Consider the following 26980-nt stretch of genomic DNA (forward strand, 5'->3'; position numbering starts at 1 on the left):
AGACCTCGGCAACGTTCCATATTGTCAGTCGATGCCAGTGCTGGAGCGGTACTGGGGTTTGTGGTTGGAAAGTTCTGGAGCACAAGCTATCATTACCGTAACCCGAATGTTGGCAGGGCTCATACCCCTTACACTCTTTGTCCATTTCTTGATATTATTTGAACTGAAACGATTGGTTAAGCATCTATGATGTTGGGGACCACTGGAGAAGGCTGAGATAGAAAATTGCTGCAAATGCTGTTTCCTAGTTTTTGCATGAATGTGTGAGGCCCCTCCATCAAGTAAGAGTGGGGATATTCAATTATGCTTCCTCCAATGAGTTGTTTAATTGTCCATCACCATTCATGATAGAATTGCAGAGCTCAGATATAATCCATTGGTTGAGGGATCGCTTAGTTCTATTTCTTGTCGCTTGTGCTGTTTGGCATGCTCGTTCGGTAGCTCTTTTAGGTATATTACAAGATTACAGTGATGCTGGAAAAGCACAGCGGGTCAGGCAGCATCTGAGGAGCAGCAAAATCGAAGTTTTTGGCAGGATACTTTCATCTTGCACTGAACCAGGATTGATCCACTATCTTGATGGTAATGGTTAAGTGCGGGTATGACAGGCCATGAGATTTCAGGTTGTGCTGGAGTGCAATTCTGCTATTGTTGTACCACAGTGCCTCAGAGATGCCCCGTTTTGAGGTCCGCCATCTGCTCGAAGTATATCCCATTCAACAAAGTGACAGTGTCTGTAAACACAGTGGAGACGACTCTCCACGTGAATGCAAGGCATTGTCTCCAAAGGACTGTGTGATGGTCGTTCTTACTAATGCTGTTATGGACAGATGTATCTGTAGCTGGTCAATTCATAACAATGAGATCAAGTATGTTTTTCCCTCGTCTTGGTTCTCTCACCACCTGCTGCAGGCCCAGTTGAGCAGCTACGTCCTTTAGGACCCAACCAGCTGAGTCACTAATCCTGTTGCTGAGTTAATCTTAGTGGTGCATATTGAAAACCCATAGCCAGAGTACGGTTAGCACCATTTACACCCTCAGTGATTCATACAAGTATTGCTCAACATGGAGGAGTACTGATGCATCAGCCGAGGGAGGACGGTATATGGTAATCAGCAGAAGCCATGAGACATCCTGCCGTCTTCTGTTAATGCTGAGTACTCCCTGGGCAAGTCCTTCCTGTCTGTACACCACTGTGCCACCACCTCTGTCTGGTCTGTCCTGCTGGTGGGATAGGACATATCTAGGAATGGTGATTCCGGGTTCTCGTTATTGTCAGTAATTTATGATTCCGTGAGTAAGACTATGTCAAGCTGTTCCATGGTTAGTCTGTGAGACAGCTGTCCACATATTCGTACTTGCGCCAGATGTTAGTGAAGAGAAATTTGCAGGGTTGAGAGGGTTGATTCTGTGGTTGTATTTTCTGATGCCTTGATAGATGCCATATGGTCCATCCAGTTTATTTTCTTTGTTGAGACTTTACAGTGATGAAGACAATGAGTAGCTTGCTGGGCCACTGCTACATTGGCAGTTACCTTTCCCGGGAGGGCATTGGTGATTTATTCTGCCATTGGCAATTGTTCAATGGAGATCAGTCGGTTCGTAATTTCAGTTGTTTTTTTTTTTAATTGAATTCAGATTTCACTATCAACCGAGGTAGGATTCGAATCCGGACTTCAGTTTTACATTTTAATATTCTGGATAGAAGTTAAATACATCAGGTTTGTTCACTCATTTTAAATATCACTAACCCAGGATTTGTTTCTTTGTTGAACACTGTCCATCATCCTGTCTTCTCCATTCTCCCCAACAAGTGAGGAGCACATACAATCCGATCAGCTGCCTCTGCTGCTTCCATCCCTTTCATTAGCCTACCAAGCCAAACTGCCTCACGTGGTTCTCATCGTTTGAGTCTGAAACTAACAGCTTTCTCCATTTTCTTGTCAAGCTTAATTAGAGCTCATCTTGACCCTTTCCCCTAGCCTCACTAAACTACAGACACTACAACTTTGTCTTATCCTCCTCCTCATCAGTCTCCCTCACCACATCTCAGATACTGTTCTTTGTTATGTCTGTCTTTTCTCGTTATGTCCTTCTCACCCATTCCGCTAAATCTAATATTTGAGCTCACTGTCGTTGGAAACTCTTGCTCCATCTCCACTTTCCCTTTCCTTTCTGAATTCCTTTATTTGGTGTCCCTCCAGGAATAATCCATAGTCCCTCCTGTTTCTCACCTACATACATCCAGGAGATGACATCGTTCAAAATATCGTGTTGGGTTTCACACGTACAGAAACAATACATGTATTGTATTGTACCTCATTAACATCCTCACGAGGTGGCATAATGGCACTGTGTTTAGCACTGCTGCCTCACCGCACCAGGGTCCCTGGTTTGAATCCAGCCTTGGGTGACTGTCGATATGGAATTTGTACATTCTCCTCGTGTCTGGGTGGGCTTCCGTCGGGTGTTCCGGTTTCCTCCCACAGTCCAAAGATGCGCAGGTCAGGTGAATTGGCCATGTTAAATTTCCAGTAGTGTTAGGTGCATTAGTCAGATGGAATTCGGTCTGGTTGGGTTAGTCTTCGGTCTGGTTGGGACGAAGGGCCTGTTTTCACACTGTATGTAATCTAATCTATTCGAATCTCTCTCCATTGCTGCACTGTTACAGTCATCAAATTCAAAGTTTGTGTGAAGATTTGTAGCTCGGGTACTCGTTGTTGTGGTTCTGTTCGTCGTGCTGGAAGTTTTTGTTGCAAACGTTTCGTCCCCTGTCTAGGTGTCATTCTCAGTGCTTGGGAGCCTCCTGTGAAGCGCTTCTGTGGTGTTTCCTTCGGCATTTATAGTGGCCTGTCCCTGCCGCTTCCGGTTGTCAGTTTCAGCTGTCCACTGTCGTGGCCGGTAATATTGGGTCCAGGTCGATTTGTTTATTGATGGAGTTTGTGGATGAGTGCCAAGCTTCTAGGAATTCCCTGGCTGTTCTCTGTTTGGCTTGCCCTATGATAGTAGTGTTGTCCCAGTCGAATTCATGTTGCTTGTCGTCTGCGTGTGTGGCTACTAGGGATAGCTGGTCGTGTCGTTTCGTGGCTAGTTGATGTTCGTGGATGCGGATCGTTAGCTGTCTTCCTGTTTGTCCTATATAGTGTTTTGTGCAGTCCTTACATGGGATTTTGTACACTACATTAGTTTTGCTCATGTTGGGTATCGGGTCCTTCGTTCTGGTGAGTTGTTGTCTGCGTGTGGCTGTTGGTTTGTGTGCTATTATGAGTCCTAGTGGTCGCAGTCGTCTAGCTGTCAGTTCAGAGATGTTTTTGATGTATGGTAATGTGGCTAGTTCTTTGGATTGTGGCAGGTCCTCGTTCCGTGGTCCATCCCTTAGGCATCTGTTGATGAAATTGCGAGGGTATCCGTTTTTGGCGAATACCTTGTATAGGTGTTCCTCTTCCTCTTTTTGCAGTTCTGGTGTGCTGCAGTGTGTTGTGGCCCTTTTGAATAGTGTCTTGATGCAACTTCGTTTGTGTGTGTTGGGGTGGTTGCTTTCATAGTTCAGGACTTGATCTGTGTGTGTGGCTTTCCTGTATACCTTTGTGGTGAATTCTCCGTTTGGTGTTCTCTGTACCATCACGTCTAGGAATGGGAGTTGGTTGTCCTTTTCTTCTTCTCTCGTGAATCGGATGCCTGTGAGTGTGGAGTTGATGATCCGGAGTATTTTCACTATTTCCGTGTTTTTAATGATTACAAAGGACCAGCTGTCCCTAGTTGCCACACACGAAGGCGAGAAGCAACATGAATTCAACTGGGACAACACTACCATTTCGGGCAAGCCAAACAAAGAACAGGCAGGGAATTCCTAGAAGCATGGCACTCATCCACAAACTCCATCAACAAACACATCGACCTGGACCCAATATACCGGCCACGACAGTGGACAGCTGAAACTGACAACCGGAAGCGGCAGGGACAAGCCACTATAAATGCCGAAGGAAACACCACAGAAGCGCTTCACAGGAGGCTCTCAAGCACTGAGGATATCACCTAGACAGGGGCCGAAACGTTTGCAACAAAGACTTCCAGCTTGGCGAATAGAACCACAACGAGCACCCGAGCTACAAATCTTCACACAAACTTTGAACACCTACGGGCGAGAGACGCTAAGACAAGCCAGGAAATGGGAATCCTGCACTAACCGCCTAAGCGCCACATACGAACAACTCCAGTTCCTGCATGGATGCCGAAAGAATCGAATCCTTGCACGAAGTGTCAGATACAGACCGCCAGTCAACAACCCACAAGCCAGAGACACAGCCAGACAGAACGGATTCAGGATGATGCAGGTAATGATTACACACGCTCACAACCAACTTCACAGATACAGACAAGAAATTGCGCGCCAAAAGTCGTTAATTTCAAAAACCACTAATCAGGAATGGACCCGGACCACAGAACAGGCTGTCAGTATAGGACAGAACAGGACTACACACCGCAAAAAAAGGCACTAAAAGAAAAATTGGCCAAATTAACACACAACAAAGAAGACACCACAACACACACCTGTGTTAAATACCTCTCCAACAGACAGCTAACAGACACGGAAAGATCAATACTGGCCAAGGGACTCAACTACAACCACAGGGACGCCAAGACAGCAGACTTCCTAGCAGCACTAGAATACACACTCAGGAACAATGGACTGACAGAAGAGACACAACAAACAGTGAGACAAAGTATCGTACCTCTGATAACAAGGAAAAGACAAACACATAACCGCAACACCAAGGAGAGGGAAGCACTAAAATCACTAAGAAACGATAAGAACATAATCATACTACCAGCAGACAAAGAAAGAATGACGGTCATCCTGGACAAAGCAGAGTACACCCAAAATGCACAACAACTACTTGCAGATACCAACACCTCCCAAAAGAGGGAGTTTGACCCCACCCCACAGCTCACCAATAGGATAAACAACACACTGAGGAATCTACAAAAATCCGGACAGATAACCAGGTCTGACCTACAAAGAATGAAACCTGAAAGCAACAACACCCCAAGATTCTATGGACTACCTGAAGTGCACAAACCAGACATCCCACTCAGATCCATAGTATCACGACCAGGGACACCATCACACAAACTGGCTAAAGAACTACAGCAGAAACTGAAACACCTGATCAACGGATCCAGACACTCTATACAATCAACACAGGAATTCTTGGACAGCATCAGAAATATACACATAGACAAAGAAGAAACCATGGTCTCATTCGACGTAACGGCACTGTTCACCTCTATTGACAAAACCCTAGCAAGAGAAACATTAGCCAACCTGCTGGACAGACATAACAGACAACAGGACTTTTAACCCATCGACAAAGACGGCATACTTAAACTACTAGACTTGTGCCTCACAACACACTTCACATTCAACAACCAGATATACGAACAAATCAACGGAACACCCATGGGCTCACCGATCACGGGACTCATAGCAGAAGCAGTAATGCAAAGGTTAGAACAGACAGTCCTACCACAAATTCAACCCAAAATCTGTGTCAGATACGTGGATGACACCTTTGTAATCATTAAAAACACGGAAATAGAGAAAACATACCGGATCATCAACTCCACACTCACAGGCATCCGATTCACGAGAGAAGAAGAAAAGGACAACCAACTCCCATTCCTAGACGTGATGGTACAGAGAACACCAAACGGAGAATTCACCACAAAGGTATACAGGAAAGCCACACACACAGATCAAGTCCTGAACTATGAAAGCAACCACCCCAACACACACAAACGAAGTTGCATCAAGACACTATTCAAAAGGGCCACAACACACTGCAGCACACCAGAACTGCAAAAAGAGGAAGAGGAACACCTATACAAGGTATTCGCCAAAAACGGATACCCTCGCAATTTCATCAACAGATGCCTAAGGGATGGACCACGGAACGAGGACCTGCCACAATCCAAAGAACTAGCCACATTACCATACATCAAAAACATCTCTGAACTGACAGCTAGACGACTGCGACCACTAGGACTCATAATAGCACACAAACCAACAGCCACACGCAGACAACAACTCACCAGAACGAAGGACCCGATACCCAACATGAGCAAAACTAATGTAGTGTACAAAATCCCATGCAAGGACTGCACAAAACACTATATAGGTCAAACAGGAAGACAGCTAACGATCCGCATCCACGAACATCAACTAGCCACGAAACGACACGACCAGCTATCCTGAGTAGCCACACACGCAGACGACAAGCAACATGAATTCGACTGGGACAACATTACCATTATAGGGCAAGCCAAACAAAGAACAGCCAGGGAATTCCGAGAAGCATGGCACTCATCCACAAACGCCATCAACAAACAAATAGACCTGGACCCAATATACCGGCCACGACAGCGGACAGCTGAAACAACCGGAAGCGGCAGGGTCAGGTCACTATAAATGCCGAAGGAAACACCACAGAAATGCCTCATAGGAGGCTCCCAAGCACTGCGGATGTCACCTAGACAGGGGACGAAACGTTTGCAACAAAAACTTCCAGCTCGTCGCACAGAACCACAACAGTTATCAAATTGCTTATCACGATTTTTCTATCCGATTCAGTGGTAGTTCTTCCAATGAAACGTTGCAATGTTTGAAACCAATGCGATCAGTTGTTATTACAAATTAATTTCCCATTCAGCTGAGCTTCTCCCTCTGACTGGGATCTCTCTGAGGCAGAACTACGCTCTGCACAATATTGCTCGCCATTCTGAACCCAAGGTTAGCTTCTGATCAGACATCTACACAATTACAAACGCCAGAAATTACAATCTCTTAAATGTTGCTTGTCTGCTCCTCATCTCAGCTCCATTGCTACGGAAACCCCCTACCCGTGTCTGTGTTGCTGTATGCCTGATGAATCCGAAACAGAACCACTGATTCCGTAAATGATGCAGAATCTGGTTCTGGACACCCCCATGTTTGGAACCAGCTTCTGAGTATTTACCCTGTCAAACCCCTTAAGAATCATATATGTTTCAATCGTATCGCCTCTCATTCTCCCAAAATCCAGGGAGAAGTTTCCCAATTTCAACAGCCATTGCTTAAATGATAATCCCTCCAAATCAGGGATTATCCCAGTCAATGTTCTCTGAAATGCCTCCAATGAAGTGATACATTTCATTAAATAAACAGACCAAAACGTCTTACATTACTCCAGATGTGGTCTCATTCGCACTTCGGACAGTTGCCCTAAGTATATACTTCGAACACTTACACTGAAAACCCCTTGAAATAAGGAGCAACATTCTTCCTCCCCTTCTTGATGACCTGTACTCACTGCGTGCTAGCTTTCTGTGTTTTCTGCGCAATTACCTTTAGCTTTCTACAGTTTACACCATTTAAATAGTACGCTGTTCTTTTAGTATCTCCCCAAAATGAACAACTTCACAATTTCCCAAGTTATATTCCATTTTCGAACTTGTTGCTCACTTCTCCTGTAAATATCTCTCTGTATTATAATCCTCTTGGACCTTTAAAGGTATGCTTTTCTCGGAGATTTCACACCTCATTCTTCTAAACATTTCCTGGGAGTTCTGGGCAGTGAGCAGCATGCTCAGTTGTTATCCTTTTCGGGATACTCTATGGAATGACTGCAAGGGCATTGCTGACCATTCTTCAGAATGCCGATAACCTGCCCATCAAGCTGCATTCGCCTTTCACACCCAATGTCTAATTCGTGAGGTGCAGTGGCAACTCGGAAGGAATGAAATGAAGCAAATCCTGCTCACCACATCTCAGCAGCCCTTGGAATATTCTGTCCCATGTGTCAAAAATCTGTTCTGTTCAGTCACATGAAGTCCCAAGGTGCAAACTCATAGAAACCACATAGAGTTTCCCCTGTATTGACTGCTGATGTCCACAAGGGGTAATGTCTCCAGTATCCTGCGGCAGTAGGAAAAGATGGTTTGAGTTTCCAATCTTAACTGACAGTGACGCGTTTTATAAACTTGTATTACAGGATATGACAGGTGAACATTCAGATTGTAATCTCAGTAACTGCAACGCCAAACTCTAACAGAATTACTCAATTCATCAGGACCTCGATATTTGCATTGTATATGAGTATTGTTTTCCAGTTCGTTCTCATTTGCTGCATAAAAGTTTTCCTTTGAATCGAACCATTCTCGAAATAGATTTCCCCGAACTCTTCGATATCTGTCCTGTAATCCTTTTATAATCAGCTGATGAGTGTTAAGTTTATCGATTTAATGTATATCTTTTTTTAACGCCTATTTCACAGTTCCCCACTATTTCCTTTGCTACAAGGAGAACAATGTCAGTTTGTCCAAACCTTTGATTCCACAATGTCTGTTTGCTCTCTATAAGGTCTCAACAGGATTGTTGTGGATGATTCTCCACTTGCCTGTATCAGTGCAGCTCCCAACAATATGAAAGAAAGTTAACATCCTCCAGGACAAATGACTGTGCCTGAATAGTGTCCTATCCAACACGTTCAGCATTTCCCCTCTCCACCCCGAGGCATTGTGGGATCACTGTATAAAAGGTAAAGACTTAGTAGACTTAGCAGACCGTAAGGCTGCTCTCTCATTAGGGAGAGATGACTGGTGCTATTTTAACCTGAAGGTTATACCAGCCCATTCAAGGGAAAGGTTGAGAAGGAGAGTCCCATCAACACCCACGTCTCTGCTACTAAAATTCGCCATTCTTTGAACCATCCTGGTAAATCTCCTATGCACTCTCTCTGGGATCCTGCCAAATGTACCAACGTGTGAGTGATCTCTGGAAGGACAGACCCAGCTGCTCCGTATTCTTGTGGGTAATGCCATTATATTGCAATAGTTGCACTAAACATCACTGTCTGTAAGGGTGGGAGACACAGGAATCCCGAAAACATTTAATATATATTTAGGTGTACACTGGCGATGCCATGACAGATAACACTTTGGACTAATTACTAGAAAATACATTTGGATAGGTTGGAAGCAGTTTTCTTTGTCACAGATACAATAGACCACACAGTCCTTTTTCTGTCTTGTAGATCACTGAGATGATTGACAGAGGAATATGACAAGCCACATTTGAACTTAAGGTCAGAGAGGTGGTAAGATGACAAATGATTGTTTGACGATTTGGGGAGTAAAGTGAGATGGAGGGGTTCAGGAGGAAATTCTGGAGCCTGGGGAGAGGGTACAGGATCTGATAGTGCCATCGTCACATACGAAGTTAAAAGAGGGCATTCTCAAGGTTGGAATTGCACATATAGCAGCGCTTGGAGAGATTCGAAAAGATTAGAGATCGGGAGGATAATGAAGCTGGAAGAGATTTGTGTTCGGGAGGACTGTGAGGTTCGAGAAAGTCACAGCGATAGAGATGGTTGTGGCAGCAGAGCTTGTGTGAGTTTTGGCTCTGCAGAAGAATTAGAGATAAGGGGGAGTTCTGCGGCTGGATGAGGTGACAGTGATAGATTTGTGAAGAAAGAGGAATTCACAGATAGTGAGAGTTAGTCGTAGAGATATATAGAACCAAGACAGACCCGGTCATCCAACCAATCCACGTCAACAATCACTCCAAACTGAACTATTCCCACGTGCCTCCGCTTTGTCCAAACCCATTCAAACAACGTAGCTGCCCAAAGGTCGTTCTCAAAGAATCCCATTCCCCTACTAAATATCCACGCATGACTAATTCACCTAACCGACACATTCCTGAACCTGGAAGAAACCCACGCACACACGAGAAGAATGTGAAAACTCCACAGAGACAGTCGCCCACGTCTGGAATCGAACCTGGGACCCTGGCGCTTTGGCAGCAATGCTAACCACTGAGCCACTGTGCAACCCTACAATTGTAATTGTATTCACAACTACGACTTCCTCTGGAAGCTCATTTCACACATGAACCGCGGTCTGTACAAAAATAAAAAAAAAAAATCCTGAACGTCTTCTTAAAGCCATTCTCCTCTCACCTTATAAAGTATTTACCCAGTCTTGAATCGCGCACCCTCCTGGATGAGGTGATAGTGATAGAGTTGTGAAGATAGAGAAATTCACAGACAGCAAGAGTTAGTCATAAAGATATACAGCACGAAAACAGACCCGGTAATCCAAACAATCCATGGAAAGGAAATCGGCTATTGACGTTATCCGTCCCCCTCTTGATTTTATAGACCTCTAATACGATCACCCCTCAGACACCTTCACTCCAGTGAAAGTAGTTCCAATCTATCCAGCCTCTGCTTAGAATTCAAATCATCCATTCCCATCAAAATCGTCGTAAATCTCTTCTGAACCAGCTCCAATTTAATAATATCCTCCCGATAACACCGCAACCAGAATTGGACACAGAATTTCAGAAGAAGCCTCACCTACATTCTGTATAAACGCAGCAAAACGATTTCCTATACTCAAAGATCTAAAAAAATGGAGGTATGTGTTTCAACACCTTTGTAACCACCCTCTCTACATGTGACGCAATCTTAAAAGAACTGAACCACCTGGTGTCTTTGTTCTCTATCACTAATCAAGGCTCGACTGCCCTCGTTTGCTTTATCAGGAAGCAAAAGTTTGCATTTATTCAAATCCAAAAATCCAAAAGATCCTGAGATTCCAAAGACAGTAGAAGTGACTAAAGAGGGAAATCAAGACGGTAAAAAGGGGACATGAGATAGCTTTTTGAAATAGGTAAGGATAATCAAAAGGATTTTCTTTTATATAAATGTCGTAAGAACAAAACGGTAACGAGAGACAGAACTCGATGCCTCAAACAGCAACGAGAAAGCCTATATGTGGAGCCATAGGAGATGGGGGAGATACTAACCGAATATTTGGCATCAGTGTTTACTGTGGAGAAGGAAATGGAGGATATGGATTTGGGGAAATAGATGGTGAAAATTTGAAAATATCCAACTTATTGAGGACGAGATGTTGGGTGTGTTGTAATGCATAACGTTTGGTAAATTTCCAGGACATGATCAGGTGTACCCTTGAATTCTGTGGGAAGCTGGGAATGTGATTGCTGGGCCCCTTGCAGAGATATTTGCCTCATTGATAGCCAAAGGTGAGATGCCGGAAGACTAGTAGTTGGTTAAGAAATGTGGTAATGACAAGCCATGAAACTATCAAACAGTGAGCCGGATATAGGTGCAGTGAAAGTTGTTGGAGTGAATCCTGAGGGAGAGGATTTACATTATTTGGAAAGGGAAGGACTGATTAGTGATAGTCAGCATGGCTTTGTGTTTGGGAAATCATGTCTCACAAACTTGAGGTGTTTTGGTGAAGTAACAAAGAGGATTGATGACGGCCGATTTGTGGACATGATCTATATGGACTTCAGTAAGACGATCGACAACGTTCCATATAGGAGACTGGTTAGCTTGGTTAGATCTCATTGAATACAGGGAGATTTAGCAATTTGAATACATAGCTCAAAGTTAGAAGACAGAGAATGGTGGTGGAGGGTTGCTTTTCAGATTGGAGATCTGAGACCAGTGAAGTGCCACAAGGATTGGTGCCGGGTCCACTACTTTTCATCGTTCTTATAAATGATTTGGATGTGAACATAGGAGGTATACTTAGTAAGAGTGAAGAGGACACCAAAATTGGAGGTGTAGTGGACAGTGAAGAAGGTTACCTCGGATTACAATGGGATCTTAATTGGATGCACCAATGGGCTGAACATAGGCAGATGAAGTTCAATTTAGGTAAATGAGAGGTCCTGCAATTTGGAAAAGCAATCTTAGCTGGAATGATACATAGAACATAGAACAACACAGCGCAGTACAGGCCCTTCGGCCCTCGATGTTGCGCAGACGTGTCATACCAATCTGAAGCCCATCTAACCTGCACTATTCCATGTTCGTCTATATGCTTGTTCAATGATGACTTCAATGTACTTAAAGTTGGCGAATCTACTACCGTTGCACGCAAAGAATTCCATACCCTTATTTCTCTCTGCGTGATGAAACCACCTCTGACATCTGTCCTATATCTATCATCCTTCGGCTTAAAGATATGCCCCCTCGTGCTCGCCGTCACCATATTTGGAAAAAACTACTCTGTCCACCCTATCCCAGCCTCTGATTATCTTATATTTATATTTAATGGAAAGTTCCTAGGGGTTGTTGCTGAACAAATAAACCTTGCAATACAGGGTCATATTTCTTTTAAAGTGGAGTTGCAGGTAGATGAGAGAGCGAAGCTCTTTGGTCCACTTCCCTTTATTGGTCAGAGGATTGAGTATAGTCGTTGGAAGGTCATGTTGCATTTGTGCGTTACAATGGATAGGATACGTCTGGAAAATTGTGTGCAATTCTGTTCTTGGTCTATTGGAAGGATGTTATGAAATTTGAAAGGGTTCAAAAAAAATTACAAGCATGTTGCCATGGCTAGAGGGTTTTAGCTGTAGGAAGAGGCCGAATAGGCTGGGACGTTTTTCCTTGGAGCATAAGAGGCTGAGGGGTAACCTCATACAGGTGTATAAAATCATGAGGGGCTTGCATAGCATTATCAGAAAAGTTAATTATCATGGAGTAGGGCAGTTCAGAAATACAGGATGTAGGTTTGGATGAGAGGGGAAAGATATAAAAGGGAACTAAGGAACGCAGAGAGTGGTGGGTGTATGGAATGAGATGCCAGAGGAAGTGGTGGAGGCTCGTACAATTAATGCGTTTTGAAGGCTCCTGGATACTTACTTGAAACAGTTTAGAAGGATATGGCCCAGATGCTGGCAAAAGGGACTAGATTAGGTGAGGATATCTGCTCCGCATGAGCAAATGTGACAGAAGGTTCCATTACGTGCTGTTCACCTCTGTGACTTACAGCTCAGTGGGTTTCAGTCTCTTAAAAAATAAACGTTCGTCTGTTTTAGTTTAGTAAAGTTATAACATTCAGTGCGGTGAGGGTTTATTTCTTTAAATACACATCTTATGATATTTTGATTAAATCTCTAAAATATAAAATATTAGTTCTAACATATTCTATGGTAATATTTTTTGAAGCAGCAAGACTGCCTTTTTCTGGGTCAGTGGAATGCTAGGGTGCAGGGATGGCCATTCATATAGTGATGTGTCATTTCTGTCGGACGTGGGAGATTATGGAAAATTTTAATGATCTGATGATTGTCTGCAGGAAGTGAGCGGGCAAATCAAATAGGATTTCATGGATCAGAGGGAACGGTCGATAAATATTATGAAGAATTTACAGGAATCGGGGGTTTGATAGGTGGTAATTTCAGAAAGGTAGGAAAACTTCACATCCAGTCAGTTAGATGGGTAAACTCTCTGAAGGGTGGGAGTAGAGGGCAGTTAGTGCAGGAATGTCCTATGGCTATCTCCTCTCAAACATGTATACTATTTCAGAAAACGTCGGGGTCACAGACTCTCAGGAGAATGTAGCACTGACAGCCAAGTTACTGGTACTGAGACTGACCCTAGTTTAATTAGAGGTATATAAGGTTCCAGGTAATCGATGGTGATAGGGGACTGTCTAGTCAGGAGCATTGAATGCCGTTATGTAGCTGAGAGTGAAACATCAGAATCGGGTGGTGCCTTAGAACCAGAGTCAAGTATGTCTCATAGAGGGTGCAGAATATTCTGAAAAGGGAAGAATAGCCCATAGGAGATCATTGTACATTGATACCAATGACACCGGAAGGAAAAAATGATGAAGTCCTGATGAGAAAAATAAAGCAAATTAGCCTGGAAGATAAAAAGTATTTCCAAGTGAGTAATAATATCTGGATTGCTCCCAGTGCCACACAACTAGTGAGAATAGGAATATTAGGATAGAGAAGATGAACGTGTGGCGAAGGATCTTGTCCAAGGGAGAAGGTTTTCCGCTTTTGGATCATTGGAATCTATGCAGTGGTAGAATTGACCTGCATAAGAAGGACGGATTGTATCTGAATTGGAATGGAAGATTTGTGATGCTAATCTGGAGGCATTAAACCAGTGAGGGAGTGGGGTTAAATCCAAAGACATATTGAGAAAAAGAGAGATGTCTGAGGCTGATAATGTTCAGAAATCAAACAGTCAAGGTAGGCAAGGGTAATTCACAGAATGAGGTACGACTGACAAGTAACACTGCATTTATTTCAATGCAAGAGGCCTGACAGGAAAGGCATATGAGCTCAAGGAATGGTTTTAATTATGGGACTGCGATATCGTGGGAATAACAGAAACGTGGCACAGGGATGGATAGGACTGGCAGCGTAATGTTCCAGGGTATAGATGGAAGAGGAAGGATAGAAAGGTGGAATCAGAGACGAAGCTGCGTGGCGTTTTTATTAGGGATAGCATTATGGTTATGCTTAGGGAGATATTAATGACAGTACGTCCAGTGAAGTAATTTGGATGGAACAGGGAAATAAGAAAGTGATGATCACTTTAGAACGTAGAACATGGAAAGGTACAGCACAGAACAGACCCTTAGGCACACCATGTTGTGCCGAGACTTAATACTAATGTAAGATATAGTAACTTAACCTACGCATCCCTCAACTCACTGCTATTCATGTGAGCTTAAATGTCCCCAATGACTTCGCTTCCACCACCTTAGCTGGCAACGCATTACATGCATTTACAACTCTCCGCATAAAGAACTTACATGTGATGTCTCCTTCACATTTTCCTCTAAATATCATCAAACTATGACTTCTCGTATCTGTCATTCCTGCCCTCCGGCAAAGTCTTTGGCTATTGACTCTATTTATTGTTCTTATTATTTTGTACACCTCAATTTGGTCTCCGCTCTTTGTCCGTCTCTCCAGAGTGAAAAGTCTGAGCTTATTAAACTTTCTTCATAAGGCAAGCCCTCAAGTTCAGGCAGCATCCTGATAAACCTTCTTTTCACCCTCTCCAAAGCCTCTGTATCTTTCCTAGAGTAGAGCGACAAGAACTGGACACAATATTCCAAGTGTGGTCTCACTCGGGACTTGTAGAGCTGCAGCAAAACCTCGTGACTCTTAAACTCGATACTCATGTTAATGAAAGCCAAAACACCATATGCTTTCTTAACAATCCCACCCACTTGGGTGGCAACTTTGACGGATCTATGTACTTGCACACACAGATCCCTCTGTTCCTCCACACTGCCAAGAATTCTGTCTTTAATCCTATATTCAGCATTCCAGCTAGCCCTTCCAAAATGTATCACTTCGCATTTATCCAGGTTGAACTCCACCTGCATTTCTCAGCCCAGCTCTGCATCCGGTCTGTGTCGCGCTGCAGCCTGCAGTATCCTTCTATACTATCGGCGACACCTCCAACCTTATGTTATCTGCAAATTTACAAATCAACACCTCAACGTTTTCATCCAAGTCATTTATAAAAACTACAAAGAGATGAGGCACAAGAACAGAGCCCTGCGGGACCCCACTCAACACTGACCTCCAGGCTGAATACTTTCCATCTACAACCATTCTCTTCCTTCTGACTGCCAGCCAATTCTGAATCCAAATAGCGAAATCTTCCTGTATCCCATACTTGCTGACTTTTTTGAATGAGCCTACCATGGGAAACCCTGTCAAAGGCCTTGCTGAAATGCATATACAGTGCACCCACTGCTCGACCGACGTCGACCTGTCTTGTCACCTCCTCTAAGAACATATTAACATTTGTGTGGCATGAATTGCCTCTCACAAAGTCATGCCGACTGCCTTTAATCTCACTACGCTTTTCCAAATAGTCATAAATCCTATATCTCAGAATTATTTGCACAGCTTCGTTGACCACAAATGTGACACTGACCGGTCTGTAATTGCCAAGGATTTTTCTATTTCCCTTCTTGCAAAGTGGAACAACATTTGCTTCCTTCCCATCGTCCGGTACGACTCCCATGGAGAGTGAGGAGGCACAAATCCTTGCCAGCAGCTTAGCAACTGCCTTTTCCGCTTCCCGGAACAGCCTTGGATAAATCTGGTCTGGCCCTAGCGAGTTATCAATCTTAATGTTGTCAAATATTTCTAGCACAGCATCTTCATCAACCTTGATCTGGTCAAGATTGTATCCCAGCACCTCTACGTTTTTATTTGCAACAAGTTATCCTTCACTGGAGAAAGCCGAAGCTAAAAAACACTCTTTTCGGGCTTCCCCTGTCTGCTCAGACTCCACGCATAAGTTTCCACCACTATCCCTGATCGGCTCTACCTTCTCCCTGATCATTCTGTTATTCCTCACGTAAGAGTGAAACGCCGTTGGATCCTCCCTAATACTTCTTGCCAAGCCTTCTTCGTGCCCCCTACTGGATCTCCTCAGTCCATTTTGAGCTCCTTTCAAGCAAGCCTGTAATCTCTAAACTTATGCTAGATCCTTACTTCCTCCACCGTACGTAAGGTGCCTTCTTCATTTTGACGAGAAGCATCTCTGTTCTCTTCATCCAAGATTCCATAATCTTACCATTTCTTACCTGTCTCAGAGGAACAGATTTGTGCATCACTCGCAAAAACGGCTCCTTAAATAGTATCCACATGTCTGCTGTGTCCTTTCTGTGGAAAAATTGCTCCCGGTCTGTATTTCCCAACTCCATCCTTTTCCCCAATTAAATACCTTTCCTCGGTAATTGCACCTTTCACTCTCCCAGACTATGCTAAATGTAAGGCAGTTGTGATCACTTTCACCAAAGTGCTCTCCCACCGCGAGATCTGAAACCTGTCCTGGCTCGTTGCCGAGCACCAAATTCAAATTGTTCTCTCCCCTCGTCGGACTGTCTACATACTGAGTAAGGAAGGCCTCCTGAACTCACCTGACAAAAAGACGCCATACTATCCATCTGCACTGAGGAGGTCCCACTTGATATTGGGAACGTTGAAATCACCCATAACAACAATCCTGCTACTTTTGCATTTTTTCAGAATCTGCCCACCTATGAGATCTTCAGTCTCTCTCCTGCTATCAGGTGGTCTCGAGAAAACTCCAATGCGGTGGCTTTTTAAACGTTCTAAACCCTGCAACATCAAGCAAACATCCCTGCCCCTATGAAACCCACGTCTCCGTTATGGCCACAGCATTGTAGCCCCAAGTCCAGATCCATGCTCTAAGTTCGTCACTCTCATGCCAGACAATGAAGCAGACACACTTTAACCGATCCCTTTGTTTCATCGCGTAAGATACCTTCCGATAGATTCAATAAATCCTGTCGCTGTCCTGTCTGCAACTGACACCCTCTCAGACATGTGGCTCCGATTCCCACGCCCCTGCCAATCTAATTTAAACCCTCCCGAATCGCACAAGCAAATCTCCCACCCAGGACATTTGTATCCATCCAGTTCAGATCTAACCCTTCCTTCATGTACAGGTTCCACCTTCCCCAGAAGTTATTCCAATGGTCTCCGTATCTGTAGTCCTCGCTCCTGCACCAGCCGTGCAGCCATGTGTTAAGCTGCATTCGCTAATTATTCCTCATCTCACTATCTCGTGGCACCAGTAGCAAACCTGAGCTCCCTACTCTACTCGTCCTGCTCTTCAGCTTCCAACTAACTCTCTGTAGTCACTTTTAAGATCCTCCGTCCCTTTCCTGGCTATATCATTGGTGCCAAAATGTACCACGATTTCTGGCTGCTCCCCCTCCCCCTTCAGAATCTTGTAAACTCGATCGGCGACATTCCTGACCCTGGTACCAGGAAGGCAACATATCTTCCGGGAGTCCCGTTCCTGACCATAAATTCTACTGTCAATCCGTCTAACTATTGAGTCCCGTACCTGTAGCGTTTTCCTCTTGCACGCCCCCCTTCCCTTCTGATCACAGTGCCATGCTCAGTGCCAGAGACCTGACAAATATGGCTTTTCCTGGTAGGCTGTCCCCACCAGCAGTATCCAAAACGATATACTTTATTGGCTGACTCGTGGTTCCTGCCTACCAGCGTGATGTGCTGAGTAGTCTCCTTATCTTCCTGTGTATTAACAGACAAACAGGAGGGTAGAAGTAACCTGTAGCTTGGCTGCATCAGGAGTTGGAGAAGTCAACATTTTAGATCTAACCATTCTTCCTGACTGAGGGTGAGAGTTGGGGGATCTGCAGATAAAGAGAGAAGGAAATGTTTGTGGTGGGATGAACAGCAGGTTGCTGAAGTAGGGAGAGGTGGACACAAGTGATAGATGCAATATGGTTGGTCGATGAGAGAGAATCCGGTTGGTAAATGAAAAGAAGGTACGTTAGGCTGAATGGAAGGGAGGAGGTGGACTTGAAATGGTGTAGGTGCATGGCTGGGAATGCCATTTCAAATTGCAGAACTCATTGTTGTGTCCTTTGAGCTATAGGCTGCCCAGGCGGATGATCAAGTATTGTTCCTCCAATTTGTGGTCTGACTCACTGTGGCAACAGAGGAGCCCAAGAATGGTAATGTGAGAAAGGGATTGGGAAGGGGGATTGAACTGGGTCGTGAGAAGATCATATCAGGAGCGCAGGATGCAATAAAGTAGGATAGAAGAGAGCCAGGTGAAACTCTGTCTCACCTGGGTAGACACGGAGAGCTCTGCAGGGAGGTGAGGGGAGTGTTGTGCTGACAAGTGATGCATCTATTCCAGTTGCAGGGGAAGTTTCGGGTGGGGGGAACTGGAGGAATAGGTGGGAAGTGTGGCACCAATATTAGCGAAGCGAACGGCCCTTGTGGAATATGTACCAGGTCGTAGGATCCAACCTAACTTACTGTATCTGGTGCTCAGGATGTGGTCTTGTCGATATCGGGGAGACCAAACGAAAACTAAGGGAATGTATTGCTGCACATCTCAGCTGGGCCCATCAGCGCTGACCTGACTCCCAGTCGCGGCCTATTTTAATTCTCCCTCCCAATCCCTTTCCAAGACTGCCTTCCTTGGCCTCCTCCATTGCCACAACGAACCAAACCGCAACTTGGAGGAACAACACCACATCTTCCTCCTGGGAAGCCTACAGCCTGGAGGAATCAACAGTGAGTTCTCCAACTTCAAATAGTCTCCCTTCCAGTCCCCCAACTACTTTCCCAGCCCGTTCCATTACTTCCATTCCTCTGATCAAACCTTTTTCCAGCCACCAACCGGATTCAGTCCTCCCGTCAACAACCCTGATGGTACACTCTACCTGTCTTCAGCCATCCAGACCTCACCACACTGCCACCTCCTCCCTCACCCGCCTCTTTATCTGTAGCTCCCTTACTCCCACCCCCCAGTCTTGAAGAATGGCGTTGACTTCTTCACCTCCTGCTGCTGTCTGGCTTGTTGTGTTCTTCCAGTCTCCTGCCTGTTCCCTTTGGATTTAACATTTGCAGTTAAAAAAAAAGTCAAGGCAGGAGATAGTGAATGGGTTGTGCCTCTTCTTATCCAATAGTTTCGAGGGGCTGTAGGGCTTTCTCACATTCCTGTGAAACCAGCTTGAGATGCTGCATGCGCTTCTCTTTATTTTCTGTGGAAATGTGCAGGGTCTAACGGGACTGTTACATGCATGTTTACTACACGTTAACAGCACACGTTTGAATGTGGTCCAGGTTTTGACACATTCGCACCTGTGTCGTGATAAATTGTTCTGAACATTGTGTGATAGTCACTGAACCGTCTCACCTCAGATTGTATGATGTAGGGAAAGACATTGATGAAGCAACTGAAATGATTGTGCCAAACAGGCAACTCTGAGGATCGCCCATAGCGATATCCAGGGACTGAGAGGAGTGACTTCCACCAAACACATTGTGTTCTGAATTATCCAACCAGTTTACACCTAATTCCCATTAAGTTTATTTTTTGTTCAGGTTCCTTGACACCTTGCTCAGTCAAATCCTGCTGTGATGTTATTGCCAGTCATTCTTACACAGTGTTCATATCTTTGTTCATGTCAATAAGCCAAGGTATATGTGTGGGGAACATTTCCTTCTCTCAGAGGTTAGTAACTAATGGGGTCTCCGTATCCCAGACAGTTACAGGAGCTACGTCACTGAAATGTTTTGTGGGATGGGGGTGGGGGGGGGTGGTGGGGAAGGGTGTCAATGGTTTTTGACGTGTCAGAGAGTTGATGGCAACAATGAACTGGGATGAAAGAGAAATTGAGGCCGACAGCAGATCAGCCCTGACGTTACTGAAAATGAAGGCAGGGTTGAGGGGCGAAAGGGTCTCCTGTTACTTCAGTATACCACATATGCCAGTCTATTTGGGGACTCTTTCTGTTCTTGTCTAACAGACTTGAGGAGCTGAATGGACTGATCTTGTTTCTGTGTCCCTGGGTAGTGGTGCTGCATGGCCTAATCTGGGTACAGTGTTATAGGCTTGAGGCGCTGATATGCCTGTGAATGTGATTGCATATCAGACTTCAGGGGTGAACGGCCTCATCCTGTTCTGGTGTAATTGAATTCCGCATAGACTAAGTCTGCTCGGAGAAAGTGAGGACTGCAGGTGCTGGAGGTCAGACTCGAAACGTGTGGCACTAGAAAAGCACAGTCCGTCAAGAAGCATCTGAGGAGCAGGAGAATCGTCATTTCAGGTATCCACACTTCATCAGAAATGTCTGAACATCGATCCTCCTGATCCTCGTATGCTATCTGACGTGCTGTGCTTTACCAGCACTACACTTTTTGAATTCTACCTGGTCAACCTTCCTGTTTAATTCATCACATAACTTGAACAAATTCGTCAGGCATGTTCTCCCATGCGAAAAGCTATGCTAACGATTCCTAATCAAATCCTGTCTTGCCAAATGCATATATCTCTTATCCCTCATAATCTTCTCAAGTAGCGTACCTCCCACCGATGTTAAGCTGAACAGTCTACGTTTCCCAGGCAGTTTTTGCTTCTTTCACAGTCCTTCACGAAAAAAGGGAACAACATTTGTGACCCTGCATTCACCGCGGACCTCACCTGTAATTAATAGTGATGCAAAAATATCGGCCAAGTCCCCTGCAAATTCTTGTCAATCTACTTGCAGTGTGTATCTTGCATTTATCTGATCAAGGCCAGGAGATTTATCTAACTTCATGCATTTCAACACCTCCTCTACTGTGATATAGACTGTCGCCAATATAGTACCACGAACATCCTAAAGGTCCGAAGTCTTCATGTGTTTCTGCATGGTAAACAGGGGAGAAATATGCATTGAGGACTTCGCCCATCTCCAGCAGTTCTGCAAATACATATCCTCCTGGATCCTTGAGCGGTCCTATTCTCTCTATTGGACTGGGGTGTACAAGGTTAAAAATCACACAACACCAGGTTATAGTCCAACAGGTTTAATTAGAAGCACACCAGCTTTCGAGCGTCGCTCCTTCACCAGGTGATAGTGGAGGACTCAATGCTGGGACAAAGAATGTTTAGCAAAAATTACAGTATGATGCAACTGAAATTATACATTGAAAAATAACTTGATTGTCTGTTGAGTCTTTCATCTGTTTGATTGTCATGATAGTTTCACTTCTTTCATGTGTAAATCACAAAACCTTTTTTTAAATTTGCATTCTCGGGTTAGCTGTTACAACGTGTGATAGCTAGACCAGTATGTTGAAGGTGTTCGCCCCCTGCGTTCTCTGTCTATGCCTTGATGTTTAGATTGATTCTAAACTAAAAAGTGAGATAACAGAGGATTACATGAATTCATGCAGTTTTTGGGCAAAGTGCAATGTAACTCTGTAAGTACAAATTCAGCCCACAAAATTTATGTGTGCATATGGGACTTTGTATGTGTGTGTGTGCAGGGTTGGAGATTGTGAGAGAGAGTATATGCGTGTGTGTAGTGAGTGTAGAGTGGTCTACGTCTCTGACAGGATGGCTGTGTGAATGTGGGAGTGTGCGTGTCTGTAAGGGTGTGTGTGGGTGTATGTGTGCGTGTCTGTGTATACGTGTGTCCGGGTATGTGTGTGTGTGTGTGTGTGTGTGATAGAGAGAGAGAATGTGTGTGTGTACGAGTGTCTGTGTGTGTGTCCGGGTTGAGGCCCTCTCTATGGGTATCAAACTTAGCTATCAGCCTCTTCTCGGCCACTTATTCACTCTACAATCACTACACACACACATACACTTTCTATCACACTTACAACCCCAGCCCAGACACATACACACACACAAACACATACATACGAAGACCCACATGCACACATATGTTTCGTGGGGTGAATTTGTACTTGCAGAGGTACGTTGTACTTTGCTCAAAAACGGCATGAATTCATGTTATCCTCTGTTATCTCACTTTTTAGATTAGAATCAATCTAAGCATCATGGCATAGACAGAGAAAACAGGGGGCTAATACTGTCAACATATTGTCTTGCTCTCACCTATTTTTACAGCTAACTTGAGAATGCAACTTCTCAGAAATAATTGTGTGATTTACACATGAAAGAAGTGAAACTATCATGGTATTCAAACAGATGAAAGACTCAACAGAAAATCAACGTATTTTTCAATGTATAATTTCAGTTACATCGTACTGAAAATTTTTGCTTTAAATTCTGTGTCTTAGTGTTGAGTCCTCCACTATCACGTGACGAAGGAGCGACGCTCCGAAAACGAGTGTGGTTCCAATAGAACCTGTTGGACTATAACCTGTTGTTGTGTGATTTATAGCCTTCTACTCTCTCTAGTTATTCTTTTTTTTCTTTAATATAATTAAAGTACCTATTTGGAATACACAATCTTCTCACCCAATACTACTTTGAGCCCCCTTATCGCCCTCCTGATTTCATTCTTCAGTAAACGCCAGTATCTCCTGTACATCTCCTCTTTATCTCAACTGCGTGTACTTGAGCCATGCCTTCGTTATTCTGGTCAAAGCCTCAATTTTTCGTGTCACCCATGGTTTCTCAATTCTTCCCAACATTTCCGTTCGCCCTCATGGGAACATATAGACCTTGAACTCCCGCTATCTCACTTTTAAATGCCTCCCACTTGCGCGAGTGCCCTTTGCCTGCAAACAAACACTTCAATCAACCCCTACAAAATTCCGTCAAATTTCACGTTGCATGAATTTAAATTTTGAACATGTGGACCAGTTTTCTCCCTCTCAATAACGATTTTAAAATTTAATAGAACTACGCTCGTTTGTCCTCCAAACTAAAAATTGGATATGAGTCTGATTTTATAACAGTGTTGACCTTTTGATAATCCACGCAGATTCGTTGAGTCTTTTCCAGTCTGAGAACTAAGCTGTTTGCCGAACTCTATTCTTTCAGGCTTGGTTCACTGATACCGTCATCGCGCAGACCTCTGCCTCCATCTGGGTCTATCTAGCTTTGAAAGGATTAAGCCGATAGTGATCTTGTTTTATCAGAGCAGTATTCCCGATGTCTACTTCATGTATGGCAGCATTAGTCTTAACCGTCTGACTCTTACATATGTCCTTCTCATGCAGTAACAGATCTTTCAACTGCGTTTTATCCTCATGAGGCATATATTTGACTAACCTATCCCACTCCTGAAGGACTCCTTCGTTTTTTAATCGATTTTGAGGCAAATCAAAAATCACATAATCTGGATTTGATTCCTCATTGTCCGGAGACGCAACTCACACCTGTTTCTCCAGTTCGTTTTCTCACCTAGTTCTCTGGAGGGGACCTACACAATCAACAATCACCCGTGTGAAAGGTTGTTCAAATCTGGGAATTGGCAACAAAGGTGCTGGTCTTTGGCTGTGGCTTACCTAGCATTTGGCATGTATGACACGTACGCCAAAGGTAATCACATCCTTATGCATTTCAGGGCAATAAAAATGTTCTTGTAACTTAACCATTATCTTTCATGCACGTAAGTGATCTCCTACAGGTAGTGTATGTGTTATCAGTAAAACCTCCTGTCTGTATCCGACTGGTAACATAATCTGGTGCACTTCGGCCCATTTCTATTTTACAGTGATCTGCTGTTGTTTCTATTACTGCCGTAGAATTTTATCTTTCAGATAATAAGTTTCCAGAATATTCTCTGCCAACTTTCGGAAGTATGCATCCTAAAATATAATTTTGATCGTCTCGTCGTGCTGTTGCAAAATTCTTTGACTTTCAGGACTCCAAACTTTTGTCTGATCCTCTGCCTGTTCTCGTTTTTGCTGTACCGTTCTGTCAACAGGATATTCGCTAACTGATCCTCAACCCCTTCGTCTTTTAGCTAGTTTTGAGAAGATTTGTAGCTCAGGTTGAGGTTCTGGGTGTGGGTTAGCTCACTGAGCTGGAACATTCATTTCCAAATGTTTCGTCACCATATTAGGTTAAATTTTCTTTGGGCCTCTGGGCGAAGCACTATTGATAATTCCTGCTATCTATTTATAAATAGAATAAATTTAAAACATATAAATAGAAAGGCTGATTTATCGAAAGTGCTTCGCCCAGAATGCCACTGAAAATATTAGGGTGAGTAGGGTGAGGAAACGTCTGGGAATGGATCTTCCAGCTCAGCGAGCAAGCCTCATTCAGGTCCTTTATCTTTGTCTTCACGTTTCGCTTCAGGCTGTGACTTATGATAGCGGGACCAGTTACTACACTGTCTGGGAAGATACCAGGATATTTCTATTTAACTCCTCAGTTTTGTACTCTTCCTTGGGCTTCTCCACAGCAAGGGTTTGATTCTCCCATCTTGGATTCTGCCAAATCATTCCAAAAAAACAAACTGAATTCCTGGAACTGACACTCTGTCAATGATTCGTACTGTAACTTGCACAGTCTAGAGTTGGCACTCCAACCTAATCTTACATTGGGAGAGCTAAATATCTGTCCATTTATCCCACAAAGTACCATACACTCATGCAACAGATCAGAAAGAGTGCAAATTCACTCATTCTTTACTATCAGCGTTAGATCCTTTGCCTCTCCAAATCATAACTTCTTGTCATTTCCCCTGTTCTTTAGAGTAAACTTTACCCACGGAGGGGAAATATTTGTATACATCAGGCACTAACTTCATACGCAGAGAATTATTGACAATTCCTGCTATCTATTTACAAATAGAATAAATAGAAAAACATATAAATATAAAGGAAGAATTATCAACAGTACTTCGCCCGGAGGCCCACTGAGAATGTTACCTACTAGGGTGAGGCTGTGCACTTTCCTGCAGTTCCTCGTCTCTTCTTGGGGTCTCCTTCACTACCTTCACTAATGCCACTGTCTTACATTATTTTTTCCACATCTTTTCTCACGGCGCCTTTCTTTAACGACCCACACTGTGACTTTACGTGTCTGACGTTACCACAGTGGAAAAACCTGAGACCATTCCAACGTCTTAGCCTTTTTTTTTAAAATCCTGTGATAATTTCCGTACCAGTGTTCTCTACACTTTGTTCGCAGTGAGGGAGCTCCTTTTCTCCCAACGTCTTTCTATCACACGACGAAATGCAGGCCAGGAACTTGCCTCGTGCATTACGATATATTATCTGCTAATTCTGCTGTCGTTTTCATTTCCTGAATTTTCTGTTCCTCCACTGAAATTATTTCTATCTCTGCAAGTGGGATTGTAAACCCCTCCAACGTATAATCGTTCGGACAGCCTCGAAGGTTCTGATGTATTTTTAAAGCACGCACCCATCCATCAAATTGACTATGTTTAATTCCTTCTAACTCAACATAAGTCTGACTTTATGTTCCTACTTTATGTTCCTCAATCCCAGTCTATATGCTTTTGTACCAGTTCAGAACAGTTAAAAAAAAAACCTGATTGACGTCTTCGTAATGCCTTGACCGCTCATCTGACAGCGCCACAAAAACCGCACGCGTTCGGCCTAAAAGTTTATTCTGAACTAGCAATACTCATAAATCCTCTGACCGCTCCATATACCTAGCCAATTCTTCAAATGAAATAAGTAAGGTTTCAACGTCTTTCTCATCGAAATGTGGCAGAGTTTTGACATATTTGTATATATGACGACGATCCTTTAATCTTCAACCGGTTAACTTGACTTTGCTGACTATGGTGCACCTTCACAAGTTCGAGTTCTCTTTCTCGTTATTTCTCCCTTTCTTCTCTCTCTCTCTGCCCAACTAAGAGCCATTTCTCTCTCTGTCTTTTTCCTCTCTCTGTCTCTTTTTCTCTGTCTCTCTCCCTCTCTTTCTCTTTGTTTATCTTCTAACTCCATTTTCCTCAATTGTAATTTATGTTTTTTTTCTAGCTCTAATGCACGTGTCTCTGACACACATAATTGTTTGTCTAACTTACTTACAATTTCAACTTTACTTGGCCTTTAGTTGAACACAAATCTAACTTCTTAGTGATATCTAAAAATATGTCATTTTTCTTTATTTCTAAACTTTCTGGAATAATTTGAGAATCATCTTCATATTCTTGAACTGCTTTCACAATTTTAAGAGCCATTTCGCTCACTTTTAATTGAAGCAACCACAAGTCAAGAGAATTAAACAAATTGTCTCACCTAAATTTTATTGAAAGATCCAGGGCACTAACTTGCAAGTGTTCAAATCTGCTGGTATTATTTTCGTTCCTTCAAATCTGTCTCAACCAGTTTAAATCTCAGATGAAAGACCACAAGCTGTTAAATCCCAGCACCGAGACCCAAGTTAAGACATGGAGTTAGCCCCAAGCCCTCCCGCCCCTATCCCCCTGATTTAAACCACAAACACAGAAACGATTTAACCAGGGTCGTAATCTGTGAAAATTCTAGAAGCCAAGACCATTCAAAATATCACTGTTTCAAGTAAAATCTAGTGATAATGTTTAGGTCTAACAGAGAACAATTAATTACTCCATCTAATGCTCTGTTAGGGAAATCATTAACTACATTGTCCCTGCATTAACTACATTGTCCCCTCTCACCCTGCATATTTATTCTGTTAATTCCAGTTGTCTATTTGGTGACCTAGGGTACAAACCCGATAACGTCACCATCCCCTACTTATTTCTTAGTTCCACCCACAAAGCCTCAGTGGATGAACCTTCGGTTATTTTATCCCTGATCACTGCTGTGATTCTCACCTTAACCAAGCATGCAACACCTCCTCCGCTCCTTCCAATACGTCTGGCCCTCCTTCAACACCTGTACACTGGTTCATTAAGTTGTCAGTCCTAT

At 43.6% G+C, this 26980-nt stretch overlaps 1 protein-coding gene across 1 annotated transcript in view; it reads left to right on the forward strand.

Moving 5' to 3' along the window:
• The first annotated feature begins 4426 nt into the window (after positions 1 to 4426).
• Positions 4427 to 26980, forward strand: part of LOC148147076 (uncharacterized) — a 75508-nt gene continuing 52954 nt past the window's right edge. Inside the window, exon 1 of the mRNA XM_087996219.1 lies at positions 4427 to 5269. Coding sequence (XP_087852345.1) covers positions 4427 to 5269 — 843 coding nt within the window. The remainder of the gene's footprint in view (positions 5270 to 26980) is intronic.

This window comes from Chiloscyllium plagiosum, unplaced genomic scaffold (genome assembly GCF_037043375.1).
Source record: "Chiloscyllium plagiosum isolate Xiang-an unplaced genomic scaffold, Cpla_swu_hap1 HiC_scaffold_18, whole genome shotgun sequence".
Classification (NCBI taxonomy): Eukaryota; Metazoa; Chordata; class Chondrichthyes; order Orectolobiformes; family Hemiscylliidae; genus Chiloscyllium; species Chiloscyllium plagiosum.